This window comes from Mobula hypostoma, chromosome 28 (assembly GCF_963921235.1).
Source record: "Mobula hypostoma chromosome 28, sMobHyp1.1, whole genome shotgun sequence".
In the NCBI taxonomy this organism is placed as follows: domain Eukaryota; kingdom Metazoa; phylum Chordata; class Chondrichthyes; order Myliobatiformes; family Myliobatidae; genus Mobula; species Mobula hypostoma.
Window position 1 is genome coordinate 36,226,491 of NC_086124.1, and position 27,019 is coordinate 36,253,509.

At 55.0% G+C, this 27,019-nt stretch overlaps 1 protein-coding gene across 1 annotated transcript; it reads left to right on the forward strand.

Moving 5' to 3' along the window:
- Positions 1 to 1,655: 1,655 nt before the first annotated feature.
- Positions 1,656 to 27,019, forward strand: LOC134338663 (protein FAM83E-like). Its single transcript, XM_063034670.1, is given in 7 exon segments — positions 1,656 to 1,939; positions 3,388 to 4,068; positions 16,733 to 16,900; positions 18,480 to 18,604; positions 25,535 to 26,318; positions 26,737 to 26,833; positions 26,836 to 27,019. Coding segments are annotated over 6 exon segments (1,704 nt in total). The 5' UTR covers positions 1,656 to 1,939; positions 3,388 to 3,576; the 3' UTR covers positions 26,874 to 27,019.

The window sequence follows — 27,019 nt, forward strand, 5'->3', positions numbered from 1 at the left end:
TGAACAGGAGGGGGGAATGTAGGGGATACAGAGATAGGGAGGGGGTGAGGGAGGGTTTGAACAGGAGGGGGAGTGTTGGGGTTACAGAGATAGCGAGGTGGTGAGGGAGGGTTTGAACAGGATGGGGAGTGTAGGGGTTACAGAGATAGGGGTGAGGGAGGGATTTGAACAGGAGGGGGGAGTGTCTGGGTCACAGAGATAGGGAGGGGTTTGAACAGGAGGGTGGGGAGTGTCCGGGTTACAGAGGTAGGTTGGGGGTGATGGAGGGGTTTGAACAGGAGGGGGGAGTGTCGGGGTTACAGAGATAGGGAGGGGGTGAGGGATGGGTTTGAATAAGAGGGTGGGGAGTGTAGGGGTTACAGAGATAGGGAGGGGTTTGAACAGGAGGGGGAGTGTATGGGTTACAGAGATAAGGGTGAGGGAGGGATTTGAACAGGAGGGGGGAGTGTCTGGGTCACAGAGATGGGAAGTGGGTGATGGAGGGGTTTGAACAGGAGGGGGGAGTGGAGGGGTTACAGAGATAGGGAGGGGGTGAGGGAGGAGTTTGAACAGGAGGGGAGTGTCAGGGTTACAGAGATAGGGAGGGGTTTGAACAGGAGCGGGGAGTGTAGGTGTTACAGAGATAGGGAGGGGGCAAGGGAGGGGTTTGTACAGGAGGAGAGAGTGTAGAGGTTACAGAGATAGGGGTGAGGCAGGGTTTTGAACAGGAGGGGGGAGTGTAGGGGTTACAGAGATCGGGAGGGAGTGAGGGAGGGATTTGAACATGAGGAGGGAGTGTAGGGGTTACAGAGATAGGGGTGAGGGAGGGTTTGAACAGGAGGGGGGAGTGTAGGGGTTACAGAGATAGGGGTGAGGCAGGGTTTTGAACAGGAGGGGGGAGTGTAGGGGTTACAGAGATCGGGAGGGGGTGAGGGAGGGTTTGAACAGGAGGGGGGAGTGTAGGGGTTACAGAGATAGGGGTGAGGGAGGGTTCGAACAGGAGGGGGGAGTGTAGGGGTTACAGAGATAGGGAGGGGGTGAGGCAGGGTTTTGAACAGGAGGGGGGAGTGTAGGGGTTGCAGAGATTGCAAGGGGGTGAGGGAGGGTTTGAACAGGAGGGGGGAGTGTAGGGGTTACAGAGATAGGGAGGGGGCAAGGGAGGGGTTTGTACAGGAGGGGAGAGTGTAGGGGTTACAGAGATAGTGAGTGGGTGAAGGAAGCGTTTGAACAGGAGGGGGGAGTGTAGGGGTTAGAGAGATAGGGAGGGGGTGAGGGAGGGGTTTGAACAGGAGGGGGGAGTGTGGGGTTACAGAGATAGGGAGGGGGTGAGGGAGTGGTTTGAACAGGAGGGGGGAGTGTCGGGGTTACAGAGATAGGGAGGGGGTGAGGGAGGAGTTTGAACAGGAGGAGGGAGTCTAGGGGTTACAGAGATAGGGGTGAGGGAGGGTCTGAACAGTAGCGGGGAGTGTAGGGGTTACAGAGATCCTCACTCCTCTCCCACCGTGCCCTGTTTTATTTCTGCCGCACAGGTGTGTGAGCACCACCCCTTTAAGTAGAGGCACCTTTAACCTGCCAGCTGCCGGTTTGTGGAGTGAGGGAGCTATTGAGGGAGGAGGGTGAGATGGGGGTGGGAAGTTATCCCCAAATGCCCCTCCCCTCCTCTCCCAGCATCCTGGACAGCGAGTGTGTGTGAGAGTGATCCCGGGACGTCAGGGGATGGGGTTTTGTCCAGCAGGCACAAGTCTCTCTGCAGACTAAGGGGGAGAGAGGGGTGATTTGTCTGCAATGTTTATTTGATCCCCCCCCCCACGTTTGAGGAAGAGCAGAGGTTTAGTGGAGGAGGAAGAGGGAGGGAGGTTTCCCCTCCCCTGCCGGCACCTGTCGTGGAGGGACTGGAGGCAGAACAAGACAGACTGGTTTTCCAGTTCCGTGAAATACAGACGGAGAGAGAGAGTGCGAGGTGAGTCGAGGCTGTCCTACCTCGGTTGTTGGGTGGGAGAGGGAGGGGGCAGAGAGATGGAGACTGAAGGAGAGAGAGAGAGAGAGAAAGATGGGGGGAGAGAGAGAGAAACAGGGATGGAGGGGGAGAGGACTGGAAGTGAAAAGGGGAAAAGAGAGAGAGACAGAGGGAGCAGAAAGAAAGGGAGGGAGAGGGGGAGAGATAGAGAGACATGGAAGGAGAGAAAGGGTTACAGAGGAGGAAGTGAGGGAGGATAAGATGGAGTGAGTGAGAGGGATACAGTGGGGGGGAGGAGAGGGTGAGAGTTAGGGGAATAGTGAGGGGGAGAGAGGGGAATAGTGAGGGGGAGAGAGGGGAATAGTGAGGGGGAAAGGGGAATAGTGAGGTGGAGAGAGGGGAATAGTGAGGGAGAGGGAATAGTGAGGGGGAGAGAGGGGAATATTGAGGGGGAGAGGGGAATAGTGAGGGGGAGAGAGGGGAATAGTGAGGGAGGAAAGGGGAATAGTGAGGGGGGAAAGGGGAATAGTGAGGGAGGAAAGGGGAATAGTGAGGGGGTGACGGGAATAGTGAGGGAGAGAGGAGAATAGTGAGGGGGAAAGGAGAATAGTGAGGGGGAGAGGGGAATAATGAGGGGAGAGAGGAGAATAGTGAGGGAGGAAAGGGGAATAGTGAGGGGGAGGGGGGGAATAGTGAGGGGGAGAGAGGGGAATAGTGAGGGGGAGAGAGGGGAATAGTGAGGGAGGAAAGGGGAATAGTGTGGGGTAGAGAGAGGAATAGTGTGGGGGAGATATGGGAGGGGAGCTGGACAGGTCGGGAGACGGAGACCAGGCTTGGTGAGCTGACCACCGGTGGATGTGGGGCTTGTACGAGGAGGTTAGGAGAGAGTGGGAGGGGGGAATGACAGAGGGAGTTCAGAGGGGGAGTAGGACAGGAGTGAGTGGGCAGCGAGAAAGAGAGATGGAGAGAGAGCACGGGGAAGAGCGAGGGGGAGAGATGGGAGCCTGGGTGAGAGAGCCGTGAGGATGGGGAGGGGGCAGGAGAGTAGGAGAGGGGGAGACGGATTAAAGAGGGAGGGGAGGAAGACAGTAAGAGGGAGAAAGGATGAGTGGGGTATGGAGAAAGTAGGGGTTACAGAGATAGGGAGAGGGTGAGGGAGGGGTTTGAACAGGAGGGGGAGTGTAGGGGTTACAGAGATAGGGAGGGGGTGAGGGAGGGGTTTGAACGGGGGAGTGTCAGGGTTTCAGAGATAGGGAGGGGTGTGAACAGGAGGACGGGGATTATCGGGGTTACAGAGATAGGGAGGGGGTGATGGAGGAGTGTGAACGGGAGGGTGGGGAGTGTAGGGATTACCGAGATAGGGAGGGGTGTGAATGGGAGGACGGGGATTATCGGGGTTACCGAGACCCTGACCTTCTCTCATTTTCGCTTTCCCCTACACACGCCAGCAGCTTTGATCCAAGGAGGAGTAATCACCCTGAAATGAAGGAAAGGTGATAGCTCGAAGGTCTTGAGGCTCACTGAGTGGGTAGCGAAACCCACCATCGTTGTCATCCAGACCTCCCCTCCCCTGAGGGGGAGGGAGGGGCAGCGGCAGCTGAAGGGTAGCGTGTGTGGACCCAAAAGGAGAGGTTTCCAAAATGGCCTCCTCCCAGGTGCAGTGCCTGGACGAGGAGCATGTGAACCCCCGCCTGTCAGAGTCACTGCCGCAGTTTGTGTACTGTGAGGGGCAGCGCAGGGCGCTGGAGGCCCTGCTGTCTGACGGCCCTTTGGCCTTCGCCCGCTGCCTGGAACAGGAGGGGCTACGGCCTTTCCTCTCAGCTGCCGAGGCACACAGCCTGCAGGCCGGCGCCCGTCCCTACCGCCCGTCAGACACCCCACTGCCACTGGAGGACGAGGATCAGGTAGAGGGTCCCAATGGGAGGGACTTGACCAGCCCCTCCTCTGCCACTTCGTCCCTCACCTACTGGCCAGTGCGTTCGGACGCGCCACCGCCGAGCCTGGCGCTGGGCTGGCCGGAAGAGGGGTTGTGGAAGGGCATCACTCGAGCTGCAGTGTACACCCACCCTCCTGCCGAGGGAGCACCCACCATCAAGGAGTTGGTGAGAAGGCTGTTACAGAACGCCCAACAGGTGAGCGGGGAGGGCGAGGGAGGAGGGGCTGGAGGTGAGGGGGGATTGGTAATGGGGAAGGACAGGGGAAGTCAGAGGAGTGGGTGGTGCAGGAGGAGGGATGGAGGTGGAGGAATGGAATGAAACTGAGGGAGGGATGGATTCCCTCTCTCCCCCCGCCCCCCCCCCCAGTGCTCTGATGGAGCAGAGGGAGGGTAAGTGTGTAAAGCTGCTGGTTTTAGGACCAAGGACGGACAGAGTGAGGTGTAGGACACAGTATGTGAACTGTAGACAGAGGGGAGGCTGGTTTCCGTGATGTGCTGAGCTGTGTCCACAACTCTCTGCGGTTTCCTGCGGTCCCGGGCGGAGCAGTTGCCGTACCGAGCCGTGATGCATCCGGATCAGATGCTTTCTGTGGTGCATGGCTGAAAATCGGTGAGGGTCGACAGGGACATGCTGAATTTCTTTCGCCTCCTGACAATGTGGAGGTGTTGGTCAGGTAGTCCAGGACAGTCTGTTGGTGATATCACAGTTGGGAACTTGAAGATTTCAACCATCTCGACCTCAGTCCCATTGATGTAGACAGGAGTGTGTGCACCGCACGCTCCCCTCCCAGAGTCAAGACCATCTCATACAAACCCTACTGATAGTAATGGTATGGCTCAGTCCATCATGGGGAAAGTCCTCCCCTGCACTGAGCCTGTCGCAGGACAGCAGCATCCACCATCAGAGAACCTCACCACACAGGCCAGGCTCTCTTCTCACTGCTGCCATCAGGATGAAGGTACAGGAGCCTCAGGACTCACACCACCAGGTTCAGGGACAGTTATTACCCCTCAACCAGGCTCTTGAACCCGAGGGGATAACTTCCCCTTACACTTACACTTCCTCCCTCACCACCATTCAGGGCCCCAGACAGTCCTTCCAGGTGAGGCGACACTTCACCTGTGGGTCGGCTGGGGTGATATACTGCGTCCGGTGCTCCCGATGTGGCCTTCTGTACATTGGCGAGACCCAACGCAGACTAGGAGACCGTTTTGCTGAACACCTACGCTCTGTCCGCCAGAGAAAGCAGGATCTCCCAGTGGCCACACATTTTAATTCCACGTCCCATTCCCATTCTGATATGTCTATCCACGGCCTCCTCTACTATAAAGATGAAGCCACACTCAGGTTGGAGGAACAACACCTTATATTCCATCTTGGGTAGCCTCCAACCTGATGGCATGAACATTGACTTCTCTAACTTCCCTTAATGCTCCACCTCCCCCTCATACCCCATCTTCTGTTATTTATTAATTGTGTGTGTGTGTGTGTGTATGTATATATATGTGTGTGTGTATATATATGTGTGTGTGTGTATATTCTTTCTCTCTCACTCTCCTTTTTCTCCCTCTGTCCCTCTGACTATACCCCTTGCCCATCCTCTGGGTTTTTCCCCCCCTCCCCTTGTCTTTCTCCCTGGGCCTTCTGTCCCATGATCCTCTCATATCCCTTTTGCCAATCACCTGTCCAGCTCTCGGCTCCATCCCTCCCCCTCCTGTCTCCTCCTATCATTTTGGATCTCCTCCTCCCCCTCCCACTTTCAAATCTCCTTCAGTTAGTCCTGACGAAGGGTCTCGGCCCGAAATGTCGACTGTACCTCTTCCTAGAGATGCTGCCTGGCCTGCTGCGTTCACCAGCAACTTTGATGTGTGTTGCCTGGGATAACTTCCCTTGCCCCTTCACTGAACTGTTCCCAAACCTATGGACTTACCTTCAAGGACTCCTCATCTCATGTTCTCAGTATTTTTTTTATTACTATTATTTTCTTTCTCTTTTGTGTTTACACAGCTTGTTTTCTTTTGCACATTGGTTGTTCATCCTGGGTGTGGCCTTTCACTGATCCTGTGGTGTTTTTTGTATTTACCCACAGGAGACTGAGTCTCAGGTTGTAAATGGTGGCACTTTGATAATAAATTTACTTTGAACTTTTGTTTTGAGGGAACGGTTGTGTCAGGACACCCTGTCACTAAGCTCTCTCTCTCTTTCCTGTTCTCCAACATCATGTTTTGAGATGCAACCCACCGCAGTGGTGTCATCTGCAAACTTGTGCATGGAGTTAGAACATAGAGTGTAGAACCACAAATGAACTGCTCAAGGGTTCGATCAGCATCTGTGAGATGGGAAGGAGTTGCCAATGTTTTGACTCAAAACTCTGCACATAACGTGCCCCACATGAGGCTGCATAGCCCATGGTTATTGCAGGAAAGATACTAGCATGGATAGAAGATTGGCTGACTGGCAAGAGGCAAAGAGTGGGAGTAGAAACATAGAAAACCTACAGCACAATACAGGCCCTTTGGCCCACAAAGCTGTGCCGAACGTGTCCTTGCCTTAGAAATTACCTAGGGTTACCCATAGCCCTCTATTTTTCTGAGCTCCATGTACCTGTCCAGGAGTCTCTTAAAAGACCTGATCGTATCTGCCTCCACCACCGTCGCCAGAGATTCTGGTTGCCTGCCTGTGACCTGTGGTATCCAAAGGGGTCGGATTTTTTTTACGTTGTATGTTAATGATTTTGATGATGCAATTGATGGATTTGTGGCCAAGTTTGCAGACGATAGAAAAATAGGGGGCAGATAGTTTTGAGGAAGTGAAGAGGCGATAGAAGGACAAATTAGGGGACGGGGCAAAGATGGAATACAGTGTTGGAAGTGTATGGTCATGCACTTTGGGAGAAGGAATAAAGATGTAGACTATTTCTTGAACAGGGCAAAAATTCAAAAATCTGATTGCAAAGGGACTTGGGAGTCCTTGTGCAGAATTCCCCAAAAGTTAATTTGCAGACTAAGCTGGAGTAAGGAAGGCAAATGCAATGTTAGCATTCGTTTGTGAGGTCTAGAATACAAGAGCAAGGATGTAATGCTGAGGGCACTGGTGAGGCCTCATCTGGAGTACTGTGGCAGTTTTAGGCCCTTTGTCTAAGAAAGGATGTACTGTACTGGGATTGGAGGGGCTCCAGAGGAGGTTGACAAAAACAAACCCAGGAATGAAAAGGTTAACATGTGATGGCTCTGGGCCGGTGCTGTCTGGAGTTTAGAAGAATGAGAGGTAATCTTTTGAAACTTATTGAATATTGAAAGGCCCAGATCGAGTGGCGAGCACAGTCTCAGCAGAGAAGGATGGCCATTTGGAAAGGAGATGAGGAGGGATTTCTTTAGCCGGAGTGTGGTGTATCTGTGGAATTCATCACGCAGACACTGTAGAGACCGAGTGTCTGCAGATTGTGTGTTGATGCATCCACAGCGGTGTCCCAGTTAGCGGGACACTATTTCAGCTCAGGGCGTTCCGGAGCTCCGCAGTTCAATTCCGGCACCATTCTGTTCTGGGAGCAGTATTTGTATTCCCTCCCCGTGGAATCCGTGCATTTTCCCCGGGTGCTCTGGTTTCCTCCCACAGTCCAAAGCCGTACCAGCCAGGCTAATTGGTCATTGTAAGTTGTCCCCCGATCAAGTTAAGGTTAAATCAGAGTTGTGGGGTGCACGGTGTGGCTCAAAGAACTGGTAGGGCTGACTCCATGCTGTATCACTAAAGTAATCATTAATTAATTAATTTGCGATCTCCTGTGTCTCCCTCGATTGTTCGCGACGGGAAACAGGGACGAATATTGTAGACTAGTAAATCTGCTGTCAGTGGTGGGGAAGGTACTGGAGTGGATTCTGAGGAACTTGGGGAGAACTGAAAAATCACGGCTTAACTAGGGGCAGTTAGCATGGCTTTGTGGGGCAGGTGGTGGACAAGGTGGAGGGGCAGGTAAGTGTTGAGAAAGCAGAGTGGCTGCAGGAAGATGACAGATTAGGAGAATGGGCAAAGAAGTGGCAGATGGAATACAGTGTCAGGAAATGTGTGGTTATACACTTTGGGAGAAGGAATAAACGGGTTCACTATTTTCTAAAGAAGAAATCATTCAAAAGTCTGAGGTGTGAAGGGATTTGGGAGTCCTTGTGCAGGATTCTCTAAAGGTGTTGAGTCAGTGGTGAGGAAAACAAATGCAATGTTAGCATTCATTTCAAGAGAACTGGAATATAAAAGCAAGGATGTAATGTTGAGAGTTTTTAAGGCACTGGTGAGACTTTACTTGGAGTATTGTTAGCTGAGAAAGGATATGCTGGCATTGGAGAGGATCCAGAGAAGGTTTACAAGAATGATTCTGGGAAAGAAAGAGTTAACATATAAGGAGTGTTTGATGGCTCTGGGCCTGTACTTGCTGGAGTTTAGAAGAATATGAGGGGATCTCATTGAGACCTATCGAATATTGAAGGGCCTAGACAGTGAATGTGCAGAGGATGTTTTCTGTAGAGGGGGGAGTCTCAGACCAGAGGGCATAGCCTCAGAATAGAGGGGTGACTATTTAAAATGGAATTGAAAATGGATCAGACATGATGAAATGGCAGAACAGACACGATGGCTTAATTCTGCTCCTGTGCCTGATGGTTGTAGAAATACTTTGGCTGTCCACTCTGTAAATGCTTCTTATCATTTTGTAGTCTTCTACCAAGTCACCTCTCATCCTCCTCCACTCCAAAGAGAAAAGCTATAGCTCGCTCAACTGTTTTTCATAAGACACGCTCTCTAATCTAGGCAGGATCCTGGTAAATCTCCTCTGCACCCTCTCGAAAGCTTCCACATCCTTCCTATAAATGAGGTGACCAGAACTGAACTCAATGCTCCAAGAGTGGTGTAACCAGAGTTTTACAGAGCTGCAACATTACCTCACAGCTCTTGAACTCAATCCCCTGACTCATGAAGGCCAACACACCATACGCATTCTTAATCACCCATCAACTTTGAGGAACCTCTAGCTGTGCTACATCCCCCTGATCCACTACACTGTTAAGAATCCTGCCGTTCACCCTGTACTCTGCCTTCAAATTCGATCTTACAAGGTGCATCTATTCACACTTTTCCAGATTGAACTCCATCTGCCACTTGTCAGCCCAACTCTGCATCCTGTCAATGTCCCATTGTAACCTACACTATCCACACCATCAACTTTTGTGTCATAGTCATAGAAAGGTACAGTGTAGAAACAGGCCGAACTATTTAAGCTGCCTGCTGCCATCGACCTGCACCAGGTCTTTAGGCGTCCAGACCCCTGCCATCCATCTACTTGTCCAAGCTTCTCTTAAACGTTGAAATCGAACTTACATGCAGCTCATTCCACACTCTCACCACCCTCTGAGTGAAGAAGTTTCCCCTCATGTTTCCTTTACACTTTTCATCCTTTGCTCTTAACCCAGCCAAACTCAACAGTAAAGGCTTGCTTGCTTTTATATCTATACCCCACAAAACTTGGTAAGCCTCTGTCAAACCTCCCCTCAATCTTCTACATTCCAAGGAATAAAGTCCGAACCTATTCAATCTTACCTGCAAACTTACTAATGCACCCTTCCATTTCCTCATCCAAGTCATTTATAAAAAAATCACAGAGTAGGGGTCCCAGGACAGATCCCTGTGGTCACCGATCTGGAGTACGCTCCACCTATTGCCTGCTGTGGACAAGGCCATTCCAAGTCCACACAGCCAGGCTTTCCTGGATCCCATGCCTCCTGACCTGATGCATTGGGCTGAGTCCTACACTGTCTGCGGTTTCCTACCTTCCTGCACCTTCAAACTCTTACCAGCACCAAGGGATGTCAGGGACTGAAATTTAGGTCTCTGGTCCTGAGTCCTCTCGCCCTCCCTAGAATCAGAATTAGGTTTAATATCACTGATATATGTCATGAAATTTCTTGTTTTGCAACTGTACAGTTCAATACATAATAAAATGATAAACTACAGTAATAATTAGACTAGAAGGGCCGAGATGGCCTGTTTCCATAATTGTTATATGGTTATATGGTTAATTATGTAAATATATAAAACTAAAAGAGATAAGTAGTCTAAAAAGAACATAGTAATACTGAGGAAGAGTTTGTGGGTTCATTGTCCACTCAGAGGGGATGAAGCTGCTCCTGTACCTCCCCTGTGACGGCAGCAGTAAGACGAGGGCACGTCCCGGGTGATGGGCATCCTCCGTGATGGATTCCGCCTTTTAGAGGCAACACCTTTTGAAGGTGCGCTCGATGCTGGGGAGGCTGGTGCTGAGTTTACAACTTCCTGCAGCTTTTTCTGATCCTGTGCAGTGGCCCCTCCAGACCAGACAGTTAGAATGCTTTCCACTGTACATCGGTAGAAATTTGTCAGTTTCTTTTGGGATATACTAAGTCTTCTCAGACACCTAATGAAATATAGCCACGTCTTAACCCACTAAACGGATTGAGTTCACACCAGTGGAGGAATGGGGCTTCCCCTGTGCACAGTGTGCAGACAGGGAGCGTTGGATGAGAGGGTTAAATCTGTCTGATAGGGAAACCAGTTGTAAATGCACCACTCCCTGAGTCACACGTCCCCACTTTGCAAACAATGTGACTCAGGGAGTGGTGAGAAAAAATGTGGAAGCTATCTCCTCCTACCTGTCCCGCAAACATTTCAGGAATGACACCAGCTACTCCCCCTGTAACACTGGCTTAGCAGGGAATTTCAACATTATACATAGCTGCACTCTGCCACCACGCTGGCAAATCTCTACTTCGCTGTCACTCATCTCTCCTTCTCTCACTCTGCCTCCCCCTCCCTCTGCCCTCCTCTCCCCCTCCCCCACTCCCTCTGCCCCCTCTCCCCCTGCCCCCTCCCTCTCCCCCACCACCTCCCCCTCTCCCCCTCCCTCTCCCCTCCCCCTCCCCCACTACCTCTCCCTCCCCCCTCTCTCTCTGCCCGACTCCCCTGCTCTCTTCCCCTCCCCTCTCTCTCCCATCCCCTCCTCTCTCTGCTCCCCTCCCCCCTGTCCTCCCCCCCTCTTCTCTCTGTCCCAGTCTCATGCAGATGAGATTCACCGGTTGATTCTGGAGATGAGGGGGTTACTCTACGCGGAGAAACTGAGTCGCCTGGGACTATTCTCGCTGGAATTCAGAAGAATGAGAGGGGCTCTTATCGAAACATTACAATTATGAAAGGGATGGATAAGGTAGAGGCAGGAAAGTTTCCACTGCTGGGTGAGACTAGAACCAGGGGCATAGCTTCAAGTTTGAGGGGAATCAATTTAGGATAAAGGATCTCTGAGGATCTATCCTGGGCCCAGGATATTGATGCAGTTACAAAGAAGGCAGAACAGTGGTTATATTTCATTTGGAGTTTGAAGAGATTTGGTATGTCAGCAAAGAAGCTTGCAAATTTCTACGGATGTACCGTGTGAGCATTGTAACTGGCTGCACCACCGTCTGGTGTGGGGGGTGGGGGGCTACTGCACAAAATCAAAATAAACTGCAGAGAGACGTTAACTCAGTCCTCTCCATCACGGGCACTGACCTCCCCAGTGTCCAGGACACCTTCAAGAGCAATGCCTGAAAAAGGCATTTAGGACCCCATCACCCAGGACAATTCCTGTGGTGGGGCAGCTTCTGAATAGAGGGACATCCTTTTAGAATGGAGATGAGGAGAAATTTCCTTTGCCAGAGGCTGGTGAATCTGTGGAACTTGTTGCCACAGGCCGCTGTGGAGGCCAAGTCATTGGGTATTTTTAAGGTAGATTCTTGATTAGTCAGGGCTTGAAGGGACACGGGGAGACTGGGGCTGAGAGGGAAAATGGATCAGTCATTATGACATGGTGAAGCAGACTCGACGGGCCAAATGGCCGAATTCTGCTCCTTTGTGGCCTTGCGTACAAGCCTTCTTCCCATTGCGACCATCAGGGAGAAGGCACAATTCAGGAACAGCTTCTTCCCCTCTGCCATCCGATTTCTGACGGTCCATCAGTCCATGAATGCTGCCTTCCTATACCACTTCTTTTACCCTCTTCTTGCATATTTATTTAATTTAACTTTTTAAAAGATATATACACTTATAATTTATAGTTTTTATGATTATGTATTGCATTGTACTGCTGCCACATTACAACAGGTTTCGTGACATTGAACCTGACAGTGAGTCAGATTCAGAGATGAGGAGAGGCTTTTCTCCGACAGTAGAGAATCTGTGAATTCTCTGCCCGGGCAACCGGTAGAGGCTGCCTCATTAAATATGTTAAGACACAGACGGACAGATTCTTGCTTGGCAGGGAATTCAGGGTTATGGGGAAAAGGTAGGTGAAGCTGAGTCTCTGGCCAAACCAGTCATTTTCTTATTGAATGGTGGGGCAGGCTTGAGGGGCCGAATGGCTGACTGCTTCTCCAAGTTCTCACGTTTGTATCGATGCAACTGAAGCCGATGTTTGGGCGATTGAAGTGCCCGGCCAATTCAGACAGGTTGTGTACGTGCCCAGTGGAGGTGGCAGGGTGTACCAGTGTTTCAACAGTTGAAGCACTGGGTCAGATTGAAAAGGTCAGGGTGACGGGGCCCGAGGCGAGCGACGGGCCCATTCAGCTTGCAGTTCGACTCTGCACTGAACTGAGGGTCCGGGGATGGGCTCTCTCTGTTCAGACACTATTCGCTTACGATTATTGTTTGCATGATTTGTGTTTTCCTTCTACACATTGGTGTTTGACAGTCGTCTTGTTTTAATGGGTCCATTTGGGTTTCTTTGTTTCATAGCTGCCTCAGGGTTGTACTTTGATAATAAACACGTTTTGAACTTTGACGAAAATGCTTGGCCTGGAGGGCATGAGCTATCATTGGAACAACCCGGCAGCGTTTTCTCAGGACTGGCAGTGGGGGGGCATGTTAAGTAGTAGTGGGATTGGGATGTAGTTACAGCTATGGGCAGAGAAATGGTAGACGCAGTTTAATCTGGACAAGTGTGAGGTGTTGCCGCTTGGGAGGTGAAACGTAAAGGGTCAGGACACAGTAAATGGCCGAACCCTTAACAGTGCTGATGTACAGAGGCGTCTCGGGCCCACCGAAAGTGGCCCCACAAGCAGACAGGGTGGTAAAGAAAGGTTGAGTACGGGTGTTGCAGCCATTTCTGGCTCCTAGTTCTTACATTGTTTCTCCCCCTCCCTTACTGACCTTAAACATGCCCTTCAAGGCTGCATTCTCTGCCCCGACCACAAGAGACTCAGAGAGTTGTGGACACAGCTCAGCACATCACGGAAACCAGCCTCCCCTCCATGGACTCTGTCTACACTTCCCACTGTCTCAGTAAAACAGACAGTGTGATCAAATACCCCCACCCACACCGGACATTCTCTCCCCCCCCACCCCCGTCGGGCAGAAGATACAAAAGCCTGAGAAAACGTCCCACCAGGCTCGAGCACAGCTTCTACCCCACTGTTATCAGACTATTGAACGGTCCCCCAGTACGAGGACAGCTTCTACCCCGCTGTTATCAGACTATTGAACGGTCCCCCAGTACGAGGACAGCTTCTACCCCGCTGTTATCAGACTATTGAACGGTCCCCCAGTACGAGGACAGCTTCTACCCCGCTGTTATCAGACTATTGAACGGTCCCCCAGTACGAGGACAGCTTCTACCCCGCTGTTATCAGACTATTGAACGGTCCCCCAGTACGGGGACAGCTTCTACCCCGCTGTTATCAGACTATTGAACGGTCCCCCAGTACGATAAAATGAACTCTTGACCTCACAATCTACCTCGTCGTGACCCTTGCAGTTTATTGTCTGCCTGCACTGCCCTTTCTCTGTAACTGTAACACTTTATTCTGCACTCTGTTATTGTTTTCCCGTGGTCTACCTCGATGCACTGTGTAATGATCTGATCTGTACGCAGGACAAAATTGTCACTGCATCTCAAATGATAAACCAATTCTGAGCCTATCTTTCCTCAAAGTAAGGAGACCGCAGTATCCCAGGTGCAGCCTCACCAGGACCCTGGACAGTTTAAATTCTGCTCCCTGCTCTTAAATTTAATCTGCCAAACAATGAAGGCCAACATTGCATCTGTCTGTTGAGACCACAGGCCTCCAGCCTGAAGTACAACCTTCCATTGCAAACTGTATCACCTCTCCTTGCTCATTCCCGGGTCCCTCACTGAGTTCGAATGTGTGCTGGAGCCTTGGAGAAGCAACGAAGAAGCTCGCTGAGGCTAGGGCGGTAGACGAGGTCTACATGGACTTCAGTAGGACCTCCGAAAATGTTTTAAAGAGTGGGCTGTTCTGGGATGTTAACATGGAATCCAGAGAGAAGTCGCTAATCAAACACACAATTCAAGATAGTTTAATGTCATTTCCAATACACAAATGTATAGGAGAACAAAATAATTAAATGCAATAAATAATATATGTTTTAAAAACTCAATAAATATAGATATATAAGATAGCTTATACACACAGATTGATTGTATGTTCCCAGAGTGACTCTAGACACTGGAGTGTCTGTACATAAGGTGACTGACAGGAAGTGATAAAGTAGTGGTGGTTGGGGGTTACTGGGTGGAGGTGTTGATCAGCCTCACTGCTTGGGGAAAGGAACTGTTTTGGAGTCTGGAGGTCCTGGTGTGGATGCTAGGTAGCCTCCTCCCTGATGGGAGTGGGACAAACAATCCATGAGCAGGGTGTGTGGGATCCTTCCCGATGTTCCCGGCCCTTTTCCAGCACCTTTCTGTATGTGTGACAGCCTCAGATTCAGTTTGATGGCGGAAAGTGGAGGCTGACTGTGGGAGGTTGAAGGCCTGTTTGCCAGGGCTCCGTGCTGGGACGGTTGATGTTTTAATGATATGGATGTGAATGCACAGGTTTGTAGATGACACAGAAATCGGCAGAGTCATAGACAGTGAAGAAGGTTTTCAGCATTTATAGAGGGATTTTGGTCAGCTGGGGAAGTGGGCCAAGGAATGGCAAATGAAGTGTAATTGTGATCATTGTCAGGGCTTGTGTTTCAGGAAGACAAACCAAGATAGCAATTTCACAGTGAATGACAGGGACCCTGGGGAGTGTTGTAGAACAGAGTGACCCAGGGGTACGGGGACATGGTTCCCTGAAGGTGGAGTCTCGGGTAGACTGGGACCCTGGGGTGTGTTGTAGAACAGTGTGACCCAGGGGTACGGGGACATGGTTCCCTGAAAGTGGAGTCACGGGTAGACAGGGACCCTGGGGAGTGTTGTAGAACAGTGTGACCCAGGGGTACGGGGACATGGTTCCCTGAAAGTGGAGTCTCGGGTAGACAGGGACCCTGGGGAGTGTTGTAGAACAGTGTGACCCAGGGGTACGGGGACATGGTTCCCTGAAAGTGGAGTCTCGGGTAGACAGGGACCCTGGGGAGTGTTGTAGAACAGTGTGACCCAGGGGTACGGGGACATGGTTCCCTGAAAGTGGAGTCACGGGTAGACAGGGACCCTGGGGAGTGTTGTAGAACGGTGTGACCCAGGGGTACGGGGACATGGTTCCCTGAAAGTGGAGTCACGGGTAGACAGGGACCCTGGGGAGTGTTGTAGAACGGTGTGACCCAGGGGTACGGGGACATGGTTCCCTGAAAGTGGAGTCACAGGTAGACAGGGACCCCGGGGAGTGTTGTAGAACAGAGCGACCCAGGGGTACGGGGACATGGTTCCCTGAAAGTGGAGTCACAGGTAGACAGGGACCCCGGGGAGTGTTGTAGAACAGAGCGACCCAGGGGTACGGGGACATGGTTCCCTGAAAGTGGAGTCACAGGTAGACAGAGACCCCGGGGAGTGTTGTAGAACAGTGTGACCCAGGGGTACAGGGACATGGTTCCCCGAAAGTGGAGTCACAGGTAGACAGGGCGGTGAAGAAGACGTTTGCCACGCTGGCCTTCATCAGTCAGGGCACTGAGTACAGGAGTTGGGACGTTATGTTTCAGTTGTACAAGACGTTGGTGAGGCCGCACGTGGAGTATTGTGTTTAGAGAGATTTAGTAGGGACCCGAGGGGTAACTTTGTCACCCAGAGGGGGGTCTGTCTATGGAACGAGCTGCCAGAGGAAGTGGTTGAGGCTGGAACTTTAACAGCATTTGAAAAGCTTTGGACAGGCGCATTATAGGAAAGGTTTAGAGGGATAAGGGGCAAACGAGGCAAATGATATTGGCACAAGTGGTAATCCTGTCTGGCAGGGACCAGATAAGGCAAAGGGCCTATTTCCATCTCTGTGAGAATCTCGTTATCATTTGGTGTGTGTGTGCATTGGGGGGAAAGAGTGATTATAATGTGGTAGGGCTTAACCCTATCTTCTGTTGTAACTTTATAAAAGAACTCTGGTCAGGCCGCACAGAGTAGGATGTACAGTTCAGTGTACTATGTACAGGTTCTGTTTCAGGAAGGTAATGTTGGGCGAGAGAGAGAGGAGAGAAGGACTCCTAGCATCGTGCCTCATTTTGCTTTCCTCCCTGTCCTCCCCCTCCCCCTGTCCTCCCCCTTCCCTGTCCTCCCCCTCCCCCTGTCCTCCCCCTCCCCCTGTCCTCCCCCACCCCCTGTCCTCCCCTCCCCCTGTCCTCCCCCTCCCCCTGTCCTCCCCCTTCCCCTGTCCTCCCCCTCCCCCTTCCCTGTCCTCCCCTTCCCTGTCCTCACCCCCTTCCCTGTCCTCACCCTCTTCCCTGTCTCTTCCCCCCCCTGCCCTACGTCCCCACTCCCCATCCCCACGTTCCCACTCCCCATCCCCACGTCCCCACGTTCCCCTCTCCCCATCTTCCCCCACTCCTTTTTCCTCCCCTTCCCCATTCTCCTGCCTCCCCATTTCCACATACTCCCCTACCTCAGGTCATCGCCATCGTCATGGACCAGTTTACAGACGTGGATATTTTCCTAGACCTGGTTGACACCTCCCGACTGCGGAAGATTCCGGTCTATGTGCTGCTGGACCAACATAACGTCCCACTGTTCGTGGCCATGGCTCAGGCTACCAACACCAATCTCTGGCTGATGGAGGTGAGGACAGCAGATGTCAGAGTCGGAGTTAACTTCTATCACATTATGGTCAAGATGCCATTGAGCTAGGTTGGATGCAGAGGAGATTTACGAGGATGTTACTGGGGCTTGGGGACTGAGTTACGGAGAGAGGTTGGACAGGTTGGGACTTTATTCCTTGGAGTGTAGGAGACTGAGGAGTGACCTTACAGAGATGCATAAAACCATTAGGGGCACAGATAGGCTAAATGTGCACAGACTTTTTCCCCAGGGCTGAGTAATCAGTACTCATGAATGGCATCTTTCCTGCAGCAGGGCGACCAAAACCGTACAGCCTCACCAACATCTTGTACAACTGAAACATAACGTCCCAACTCCTGTACTCAGTGCCCTTAGCGTGGCAAACGTCTTCTTCACCGCCCTGTCTACCTGTGACTCCACTTTCAGGGAACCGTGTCCCTGTACCCCTGGGTCACACTGTTCTACAACACTCCCCAGGGTCCCTGTCTACCTGTGACTCCACTTTCAGGGAACCATGGCCCTGTACCCCTGGGTCCCTCTGTTCTACAACACTCCCCAGGGTCCCTGTCTACCTGTGACTCCACTTCCTGGCTGACAAGCCCCTCTTGAGGGGCTTCTGTCTCGCGGGGCCAGGAAGGGGTTCAGGATTCCTGCGGGTGTCAGTGAATGGTGTGAGGGTTTTTCAGATTTGGCTGTGGCTCACAGTTTACCAATGGGACTGGATGCACGACAACGTGTGGGTGTGGGACAGAGGACAGATCCAATATTTGCATAGTGTGTGCTGGCTTATCAGGGAGTGTCTGACTCTGAGCTCAGCTAAGAGTATTGGGACACACACACACACACACACACACACACACACACACACACACTGACATACACACAGATACACAAGCGCACACGCTCGCACTCGTTCATGCATGCACTCATGCTCACACACACTCGTACTTGCACTCACTCACACAGACACACACACACTCCCTCACTCTCACACACACTTGTACTTACACTCACACACACACTCATGCTCGTGCTCACACACACTCACTCGTGCTCACGCTCATGCTGTTACACACACTCGTGCTCATGCTCATGTGGTTACTCACAGTCGTGCTCACGTCCACTCACATGCACTCACACTCACACACATACTGATGCTCACACAGATTCACTCATGCTCACGCTCACACACACACACACTGACACCCACACACACACTCACACACACTCGTGCTCACACTCACACACGCACACGCTCACGCTCACACACACACACACTGACACCCACACACATGCACTCACGCTCACACACACTTGTGCTCACACTCACACACACTCGTGCTCACACTCACACACGCACATATAACCTGGTACACACAGAGAGACCCTCTGTAACACCTTGGTGAAGGAAGAGTGTTGGCAAAACAGCGGAGGGAGAAAGGGGAAGGTGGAGGGAGAGAACTGAGTCAGAGTAAGGCAGATGGGGAGAGAGGGGCTGTTGGAGGCAAGCGGGGGGTGGTGGTGTAGATTCCAATGGTGTGCCCAGATGAATCGCCTTTTCCCCTTGCACTCCCCACAGCACATGCGGGTGCGAGTCCTAGCAGGCTGCTCCTTCTGTTCCCGGAATGGCCTCACCGTGGACGGGTCAGTGAAGGAGCGATTCCTGCTGGTGGATGCAGAGAAGGTGGTGACGGGGTCCTACAGGTGAGGGAGATGAGGTGGGACTGTGGGAGGGAAGGTGGGACTGGGGGAGGGAAGGTGGTGACGGGGTCCTACAGGTGAGGGAGATGAGGTGGGACTGTGGGAGGGAAGGTGGTGACGGGGTCCTACAGGTGAGGGAGATGGGACGGGACTGTAGGGGGGAAGGTGGTGACGGGGTCCTACAGGTGAGGGAGATGAGGTGGGACTGAGGGAGGGAAGGTGGTGACGGGGTCCTACAGGTGAGGGAGATGGGACGGGACTGTAGGGGGGAAGGTGGTGACGGGGTCCTACAGGTGAGGGAGATGAGGTGGGACTGTGGGAGGGAAGGTGGTGACGGGGTCCTACAGGTGAGGGAGATGGGACGGGACTGTAGGGGGGAAGGTGGTGACGGGGTCCTACAGGTGAGGGAGATGAGGTGGGACTGAGGGAGGGAAGGTGGTGATGGGGTCCTACAGGTGAGGGAGATGGGACGGGACTGTAGGGGGGAAGGTGGTGACGGGGTCCTACAGGTGAGGGAGATGAGGTGGGACTGAGGGAGGGAAGGTGGGACTGGGGGAGGGAAGGTGGTGATGGGGTCCTACAGGTGAGGGAGATGGGACGGGACTGTAGGGGGGAAGGTGGTGACGGGGTCCTACAGGTGAGGGAGATGGGACGGGACTGTAGGAGGGAAGGTGGTGACGGGACCTACAGGTGAGGGAGATGAGATGGGACTGTGGGAGGGAAGGTGGTGATGGGGACCTACAGGTGAGGGAGGTGGGACTGTGGGAGGGAAGGTGGTGATGTGGTCCTACAGGTGAGGGAGATGGGACGGGACTGTAGGAGGGAAGGTGGTGACGGGGTCCTACGGGTGAGGGAGATGAGATGGGACTGTGGGAGGGAAGGTGGTGATGTGGTCCTACAGGTGAGGGAGATGAGGTGGGACTGTAGGAGGGAAGGTGGTGACGGGGTCCTACGGGTGAGGGAGATGGGACAGGACTGGGGGAGGGAAGGTGGTGACGGGGTCCTACAGGTGAGGGAGATGGGACGGGACTATGGGAGGGAAGGGTGGTGACGGGACCTACAGGTGAGGGAAATGGGACGGGACTGTGGGAGGGAAGGTGGTGACGGGTCCTACGGGTGAGGGAAATGGGACGGGACTGTGGGAGGGAAGGTGGTGACGGGGACCTACAGGTGAGGGAAATGCGGTGGGTCTATGGGAGGGAAGGTGGTGACGGGATCCTACAGGTGAGGGAGATGAGATGGGACTGTGAGAGGGAAGGTGGTGATGGGGACCTACAGGTGAGGGAGGTGGGACTGTGGGAGGGAAGGTGGTGATGTGGTCCTACAGGTGAGGGAGATGGAACGGGACTGTAGGAGGGAAGGTGGTGACGGGGTCCTACGGGTGAGGGAGGTGGGACTGTGGGAGGGAAGGTGGTGACGGGGTCCTACGGGTGAGGGAGATGAGGTGGGACTGTGGGAGGGAAGGTGGTGACGGGGTCCTACGGGTGAGGGAGATGAGGTGGGACTGAGGGAGGGAAGGTGGTGATGGGGTCCTACAGGTGAGGGAGATGGGACGGGACTGTAGGGGGGAAGGTGGTGACGGGGTCCTACAGGTGAGGGAGATGAGGTGGGACTGAGGGAGGGAAGGTGGGACTGGGGGAGGGAAGGTGGTGATGGGGTCCTACAGGTGAGGGAGATGGGACGGGACTGTAGGGGGGAAGGTGGTGACGGGGTCCTACAGGTGAGGGAGATGAGGTGGGACTGTGGGAGGGAAGGTGGTGACGGGGACCTACAGGTGAGGGAGATGAGGTGGGACTGTGGGAGGGAAGGTGGTGACGGGTCCTACAGGTGAGGGAGATGGGACGGGACTGTGGGAGGGAAGGTGGTGACGGGACCTACAGGTGAGGGAGGTGGGACTGTGGGAGGGAAGGTGGTGATGGGGTCCTACAGGTGAGGGAGATGCGGTGGGACTGTGGGAGGGAAGGTGGTGATGGGGACCTACAGGTGAGGGAGATGAGGTGGATCTATGGGAGGGAAGGTGGTGACGGGACCTACAGGTGAGGGAGATGAGGTGGGACTGTGGGAGGGAAGGTGGTGATGGGGTCCTACAGGTGAGGGAGATGCGGTGGGACTGTGGGAGGGAAGGTGGTGATGGGGACCTACAGGTGAGGGAGGTGGGACTGTGGGAGGGAAGGTGGTGATGTGGTCCTACAGGTGAGGGAGATGGGACGGGACTGTAGGGGGGAAGGTGGTGACGGGGTCCTACAGGTGAGGGAGATGAGTTGGGACTGAGGGAGGGAAGGTGGGACTGGGGGAGGGAAGGTGGTGATGGGGTCCTACAGGTGAGGGAGATGGGACGGGACTGTAGGGGGGAAGGTGGTGACGGGGTCCTACAGGTGAGGGAGATGAGGTGGGACTGTGGGAGGGAAGGTGGTGACGGGGACCTACAGGTGAGGGAGATGAGGTGGGACTGTGGGAGGGAAGGTGGTGACGGGTCCTACAGGTGAGGGAGATGGGACGGGACTGTGGGAGGGAAGGTGGTGACGGGACCTACAGGTGAGGGAGGTGGGACTGTGGGAGGGAAGGTGGTGATGGGGTCCTACAGGTGAGGGAGATGCGGTGGGACTGTGGGAGGGAAGGTGGTGATGGGGACCTACAGGTGAGGGAGATGAGGTGGATCTATGGGAGGGAAGGTGGTGACGGGACCTACAGGTGAGGGAGATGCGGTGGGACTGTGGGAGGGAAGGTGGTGATGGGGACCTACAGGTGAGGGAGGTGGGACTGTGGGAGGGAAGGTGGTGACGGAGTCCTACAGGTGAGGGAGATGAGATGGGACTGTGGGAGGGAAGGTGGTGATGGGGACCTACAGGTGAGGGAGGTGGGACTGTGGGAGGGAAGGTGGTGATGGGGTCCTACAGGTGAGGGAGATGAGGTGGGACTGTAGGAGGGAAGGTGGTGACGGGATCCTACAGGTGAGGGAGATGGGACGGGACTGTAGGAGGGAAGGTGGTGACGGGACCTACAGGTGAGGGAGATGAGATGGGACTGTGGGAGGGAAGGTGGTGATGGGGACCTACAGGTGAGGGAGGTGGGACTGTGGGAGGGAAGGTGGTGATGTGGTCCTACAGGTGAGGGAGATGGGACGGGACTGTAGGAGGGAAGGTGGTGACGGGGTCCTACGGGTGAGGGAGATGAGATGGGACTGTGGGAGGGAAGGTGGTGATGGGGTCCTACAGGTGAGGGAGATGGGACGGGACTGTAGGGGGGAAGGTGGTGACGGGGTCCTACAGGTGAGGGAGATGAGGTGGGACTGAGGGAGGGAAGGTGGGACTGGGGGAGGGAAGGTGGTGATGGGGTCCTACAGGTGAGGGAGATGGGACGGGACTGTAGGGGGGAAGGTGGTGACGGGGTCCTACAGGTGAGGGAGATGAGGTGGGACTGTGGGAGGGAAGGTGGTGACGGGGACCTACAGGTGAGGGAGATGAGGTGGGACTGTGGGAGGGAAGGTGGTGACGGGTCCTACAGGTGAGGGAGATGGGACGGGACTGTGGGAGGGAAGGTGGTGACGGGACCTACAGGTGAGGGAGGTGGGACTGTGGGAGGGAAGGTGGTGATGGGGTCCTACAGGTGAGGGAGATGCGGTGGGACTGTGGGAGGGAAGGTGGTGATGGGGACCTACAGGTGAGGGAGATGCGGTGGGACTGTGGGAGGGAAGGTGGTGATGGGGACCTACAGGTGAGGGAGATGAGGTGGATCTATGGGAGGGAAGGTGGTGACGGGACCTACAGGTGAGGGAGATGAGGTGGGACTGTGGGAGGGAAGGTGGTGATGGGGTCCTACAGGTGAGGGAGATGCGGTGGGACTGTGGGAGGGAAGGTGGTGATGGGGACCTACAGGTGAGGGAGGTGGGACTGTGGGAGGGAAGGTGGTGACGGAGTCCTACAGGTGAGGGAGATGAGATGGGGCTGTGGGAGGGAAGGTGGTGATGGGGACCTACAGGTGAGGGAGGTGGGACTGTGGGAGGGAAGGTGGTGATGGGGTCCTACAGGTGAGGGAGATGAGGTGGGACTGTAGCAGGGAAGGTGGTGACGGGATCCTACAGGTGAGGGAGATGGGACGGGACTGTAGGAGGGAAGGTGGTGACGGGACCTACAGGTGAGGGAGATGAGATGGGACTGTGGGAGGGAAGGTGGTGATGGGGACCTACAGGTGAGGGAGGTGGGACTGTGGGAGGGAAGGTGGTGATGTGGTCCTACAGGTGAGGGAGATGGGACGGGACTGTAGGAGGGAAGGTGGTGACGGGGTCCTACGGGTGAGGGAGATGAGATGGGACTGTGGGAGGGAAGGTGGTGATGTGGTCCTACAGGTGAGGGAGATGAGGTGGGACTGTAGGAGGGAAGGTGGTGACGGGGTCCTACGGGTGAGGGAGATGGGACAGGACTGGGGGAGGGAAGGTGGTGACGGGGTCCTACAGGTGAGGGAGATGGGACGGGACTGTGGGAGGGAAGGGTGGTGACGGGTCCTACGGGTGAGGGAAATGGGACGGGACTGTGGGAGGGAAGGTGGTGACGGGTCCTACGGGTGAGGGAAATGGGACGGGACTGTGGGAGGGAAGGTGGTGACGGGGACCTACAGGTGAGGGAAATGCGGTGGGTCTATGGGAGGGAAGGTGGTGACGGGATCCTACAGGTGAGGGAGATGAGATGGGACTGTGAGAGGGAAGGTGGTCATGGGGACCTACAGGTGAGGGAGGTGGGACTGTGGGAGGGAAGGTGGTGATGTGGTCCTACAGGTGAGGGAGATGGAACGGGACTGTAGGAGGGAAGGTGGTGACGGTGTCCTACGGGTGAGGGAGATGAGGTGGGTCTGTGGGAGGGAAGGTGGTGACGGGACCTACAGGTGAGGGAGATGAGATGGGACTGTGGGAGGGAAGGTGGTGATGGGGACCTACAGGTGAGGGAGGTGGGACTGTGGGAGGGAAGGTGGTGATGTGGTCCTACAGGTGAGGGAGAGGAGGTGGGACTGTAGGAGGGAAGGTGGTGACGGGGTCCTACGGGTGAGGGAGATGGGACTGGACTGGGGGAGGGAAGGTGGTGACGGGGTCCTACAGGTGAGGGAGATGGGACGGGACTGTGGGAGGGAAGGGTGGTGACGGGTCCTACGGGTGAGGGAAATGGGACGGGACTGTGGGAGGGAAGGTGGTGACGGGACCTACAGGTGAGGGAGATGCGGTGGGACTGTGGGAGGGAAGGTGGTGATGTGGTCCTACAGGTGAGGGAGATGGGACGGGACTGTGGGAGGGAAGGTGGTGACGGGTCCTACAGGTGAGGGAAATGGGACGGGACTGTGGGAGGGAAGGTGGTGACGGGACCTACAGGTGAGGGAGATGAGGTGGGTCTGTGGGAGGGAAGGTGGTGACGGGACCTACAGGTGAGGGAGATGAGATGGGACTGTGGGAGGGAAGGTGGTGATGGGGACCTACAGGTGAGGGAGGTGGGACTGTGGGAGGGAAGGTGGTGATGTGGTCCTACAGGTGAGGGAGATGAGGTGGGACTGCAGGAGGGAAGGTGGTGACGGGGTCCTACGGGTGAGGGAGATGGGACAGGACTGGGGGAGGGAAGGTGGTGACGGGGTCCTACGGGTGAGGGAGATGGGACAGGACTGTAGGGGGAGGGAAGGTGGTGACGGGGTCCTACAGGTGAGGGAGATGGGACGGGACTGTGGGAGGGAAGGTGGTGACGGGGTCCTACAGGTGAGGGAGATGGGACGGGACTGTGGGAGGGAAGGTGGTGACGGGTCCTAAGGGTGAGGGAAATGGGACGGGACTGTGGGAGGGAAGGTGGTGACGGGACCTACAGGTGAGGGAGATGAGGTGGATCTATGGGAGGGAAGGTGGTGACGGGACCTACAGGTGAGGGAGATGAGGTGGGACTGTGGGAGGGAAGGTGGTGACGGGTCCTACGGGTGAGGGAGATGGGATGGGACTGTGGGAGGGAAGGTGGTGACGGGTCCTACAGGTGAGGGAAATGCGGTGGGTCTATGGGAGGGAAGGTGGTGACGGGATCCTACAGGTGAGGGAGATGAGGTGGGACTGTGGGAGGGAAGGTGGTGATGGGACCTACAGGTGAGGGAGGTGGGACTGTGAGAGGGAAGGTGGTGACGGAGTCCTACAGGTGAGGGAGATGGGACGGGACTGTGGGAGGGAAGGTGGGGATGGGGTCCTACGGGTGAGGGAGATGAGGTGGGACTGTGGGAGGGAAGGTGGTGACGGGGTCCTACAGGTGAGGGAGATGAGGTGGGACTGTGGGAGGGAAGAGAGTGACTACAGGAAGGAAAGAAGGGGGAGGAGATGGGGAGGAGAGGGTGCGGGGGGGCAGAGGAGATTGAGTGAGGGATGGGGGAGGGAAAGGAGAGGAGGAAGGTTTAAAGCAGTGGTGATGGATGGGTGTGGGGAGAGGATGTGAGAAGAATAGGGAGGACTGAAGATGGACAGATGGAGAATTTGGGGAAGACAGAGGGATGAGGTTGTGAGGGGGTTAGAGGGATGGAGCTACATTGGGGACTGGGGGAATGGGAGAGGAGGGAGGAAGGAAGTGGGCAAGTGAGGGGTCAGCAGAGACTCTAGAGGTGTGCTGGGAGGCACCAGATCATCGAAATGTCCAACTAATCTCCCATCCCCCTCCCTCCTTCCTCCCCTTCACCCCTCACTCCTCTCTCCCCTTCTCGTCCCCTCTCCTCCCTCTCTCTCCCCCTCCCTCTCAATCTCCCCATTCCCTCACTCCCTCTCTCCTCCCTCTCACTCCCTCCCCCTCCTCCTCTCTCCCCCCTCTCCCCTCCTCCCTCTCTCTCCACCTCTCCCTCTCAATCTTCCCATTCCCTCACCCTCTCCCCCCTCCCTCCCTCTCTCTCACTCTCTCCCTCCTCTCCCCCTCACTCTCCCTCCGGCTCCTACAGTTTCACCTGGACAGATGCTCGCCTCCATCGACACCTCGCCACCCTCCTGACCGGCCAGGTGGTTGATGCGTTCGACTGCGAGTTCCGCACCCTGTACGCCTCATCTTGGCCCCTCCCCCGGGAAGCCCTTCTCAATGGGACACTCAGGAATCCCTCCTCGCTCCTCCCCCGGGAAGCCCTTCTCAATGGGACACTCAGGAATCCCTCCTCTCTCCTTCCCCGGGAAGCCCTTCTCAATGGGACACTCAGGAATCCCTCCTCTCTCCTCCCTGGGTCTCCTGGAAGTTCTGGGGCCCTCTGGATTCCAACGAGCCTGGGAAATCCCTCCCCATTTATCCCTGCAGCATTTGTAAAGACTGGGACCGCAGGAAGTCAGTTTCCCCACCCCCCGGGGATGCCTGGGAATCCAGTGGACTCTGGGATTTCTGTCACTCTCCCCACTGGGCCTCTCAGAAATTCCGGGCCCCTACAGAATCCCGTAAGTCTTGGAAATCTCTCCCCCTTTGCTCACCGCGTGGCGTCTCGCCGGACAGTGCATCCGGAGCCCCTCCCACCTCCGAGGGCCCCCCTAGCTGGTCACCGCCCGCCCCTCAGCCGTCCAGGGGTCTCTCCCGCGCTCAGCGACATCCTACGCAACCTGCGGCGGGCTAGGACGACGATGGAAAACAGGTCGAAGAGCAGCCGGTCGCTGTGGGACCTCAGTGCCCTGAGCCAACTGTCAGGGGCACCTAGCCTGGGCAGAGTCTCGTCCGTGGACCCTCTGGAACTGGGGGAGGAGGCCAAGGTGGGTGAGGAGGGGCAGGGACTGGTGAGAGGGGGTGAGGGAGGGAGAGGAGAAAAAAGAGTGAAGAGGGCTTGGGAAGGCCAGAGGCAGAGAGAGTGGGAAAGGTTAGGGAGAGGAGGGGGGGAAGGGCACTGAAGGATTGCGCGGTGGGGGGGGCGGAATGGAGGGAAATGTAGGGACAGAAGACGGCACGGCAGCCCGGAAATTCAGAATGAGTGTGCGAGGGGTGCTGGGCTCAGGAGCAGAAGGGGGTGGGGGGTGGAGGGGGTGAGGAATGTGTGGAGGGGAATGCAGAGGGGAGCTTCGAGTGTGGGTACATGCACGAGGGGAGGTGAGAGAGCACCGTGAGTCCCCAGCGGGCAAACAGTTTGCCACAGTATCTAATTGCCTCTCCATCCACATTCAACCCCACTCTCAGACACGCGTGAAGAAAGCGCTCCCGACACCTGCGGCTACTCTGATGAGGCACCGGCGGGTACAGAAGGAAGAGGAGGAGGAGGAGGGAAGAGAAACTCAGCCCCTGCCGGTGCGGGAGCCAAGGAACTTCTACCCTAGCCGCCGGCAGGAGACTGCAAGGGCGAAGAGCCAGCGGGCTGAACGTCCGGTAGCAGAGGGAGGAGACCGCCTTCGTCTCCCAGGACCTCCTGCACAGCTGGAGCAACAGAGTGCGGACTGTGAGGATTTGGCGGGATCACCGCACG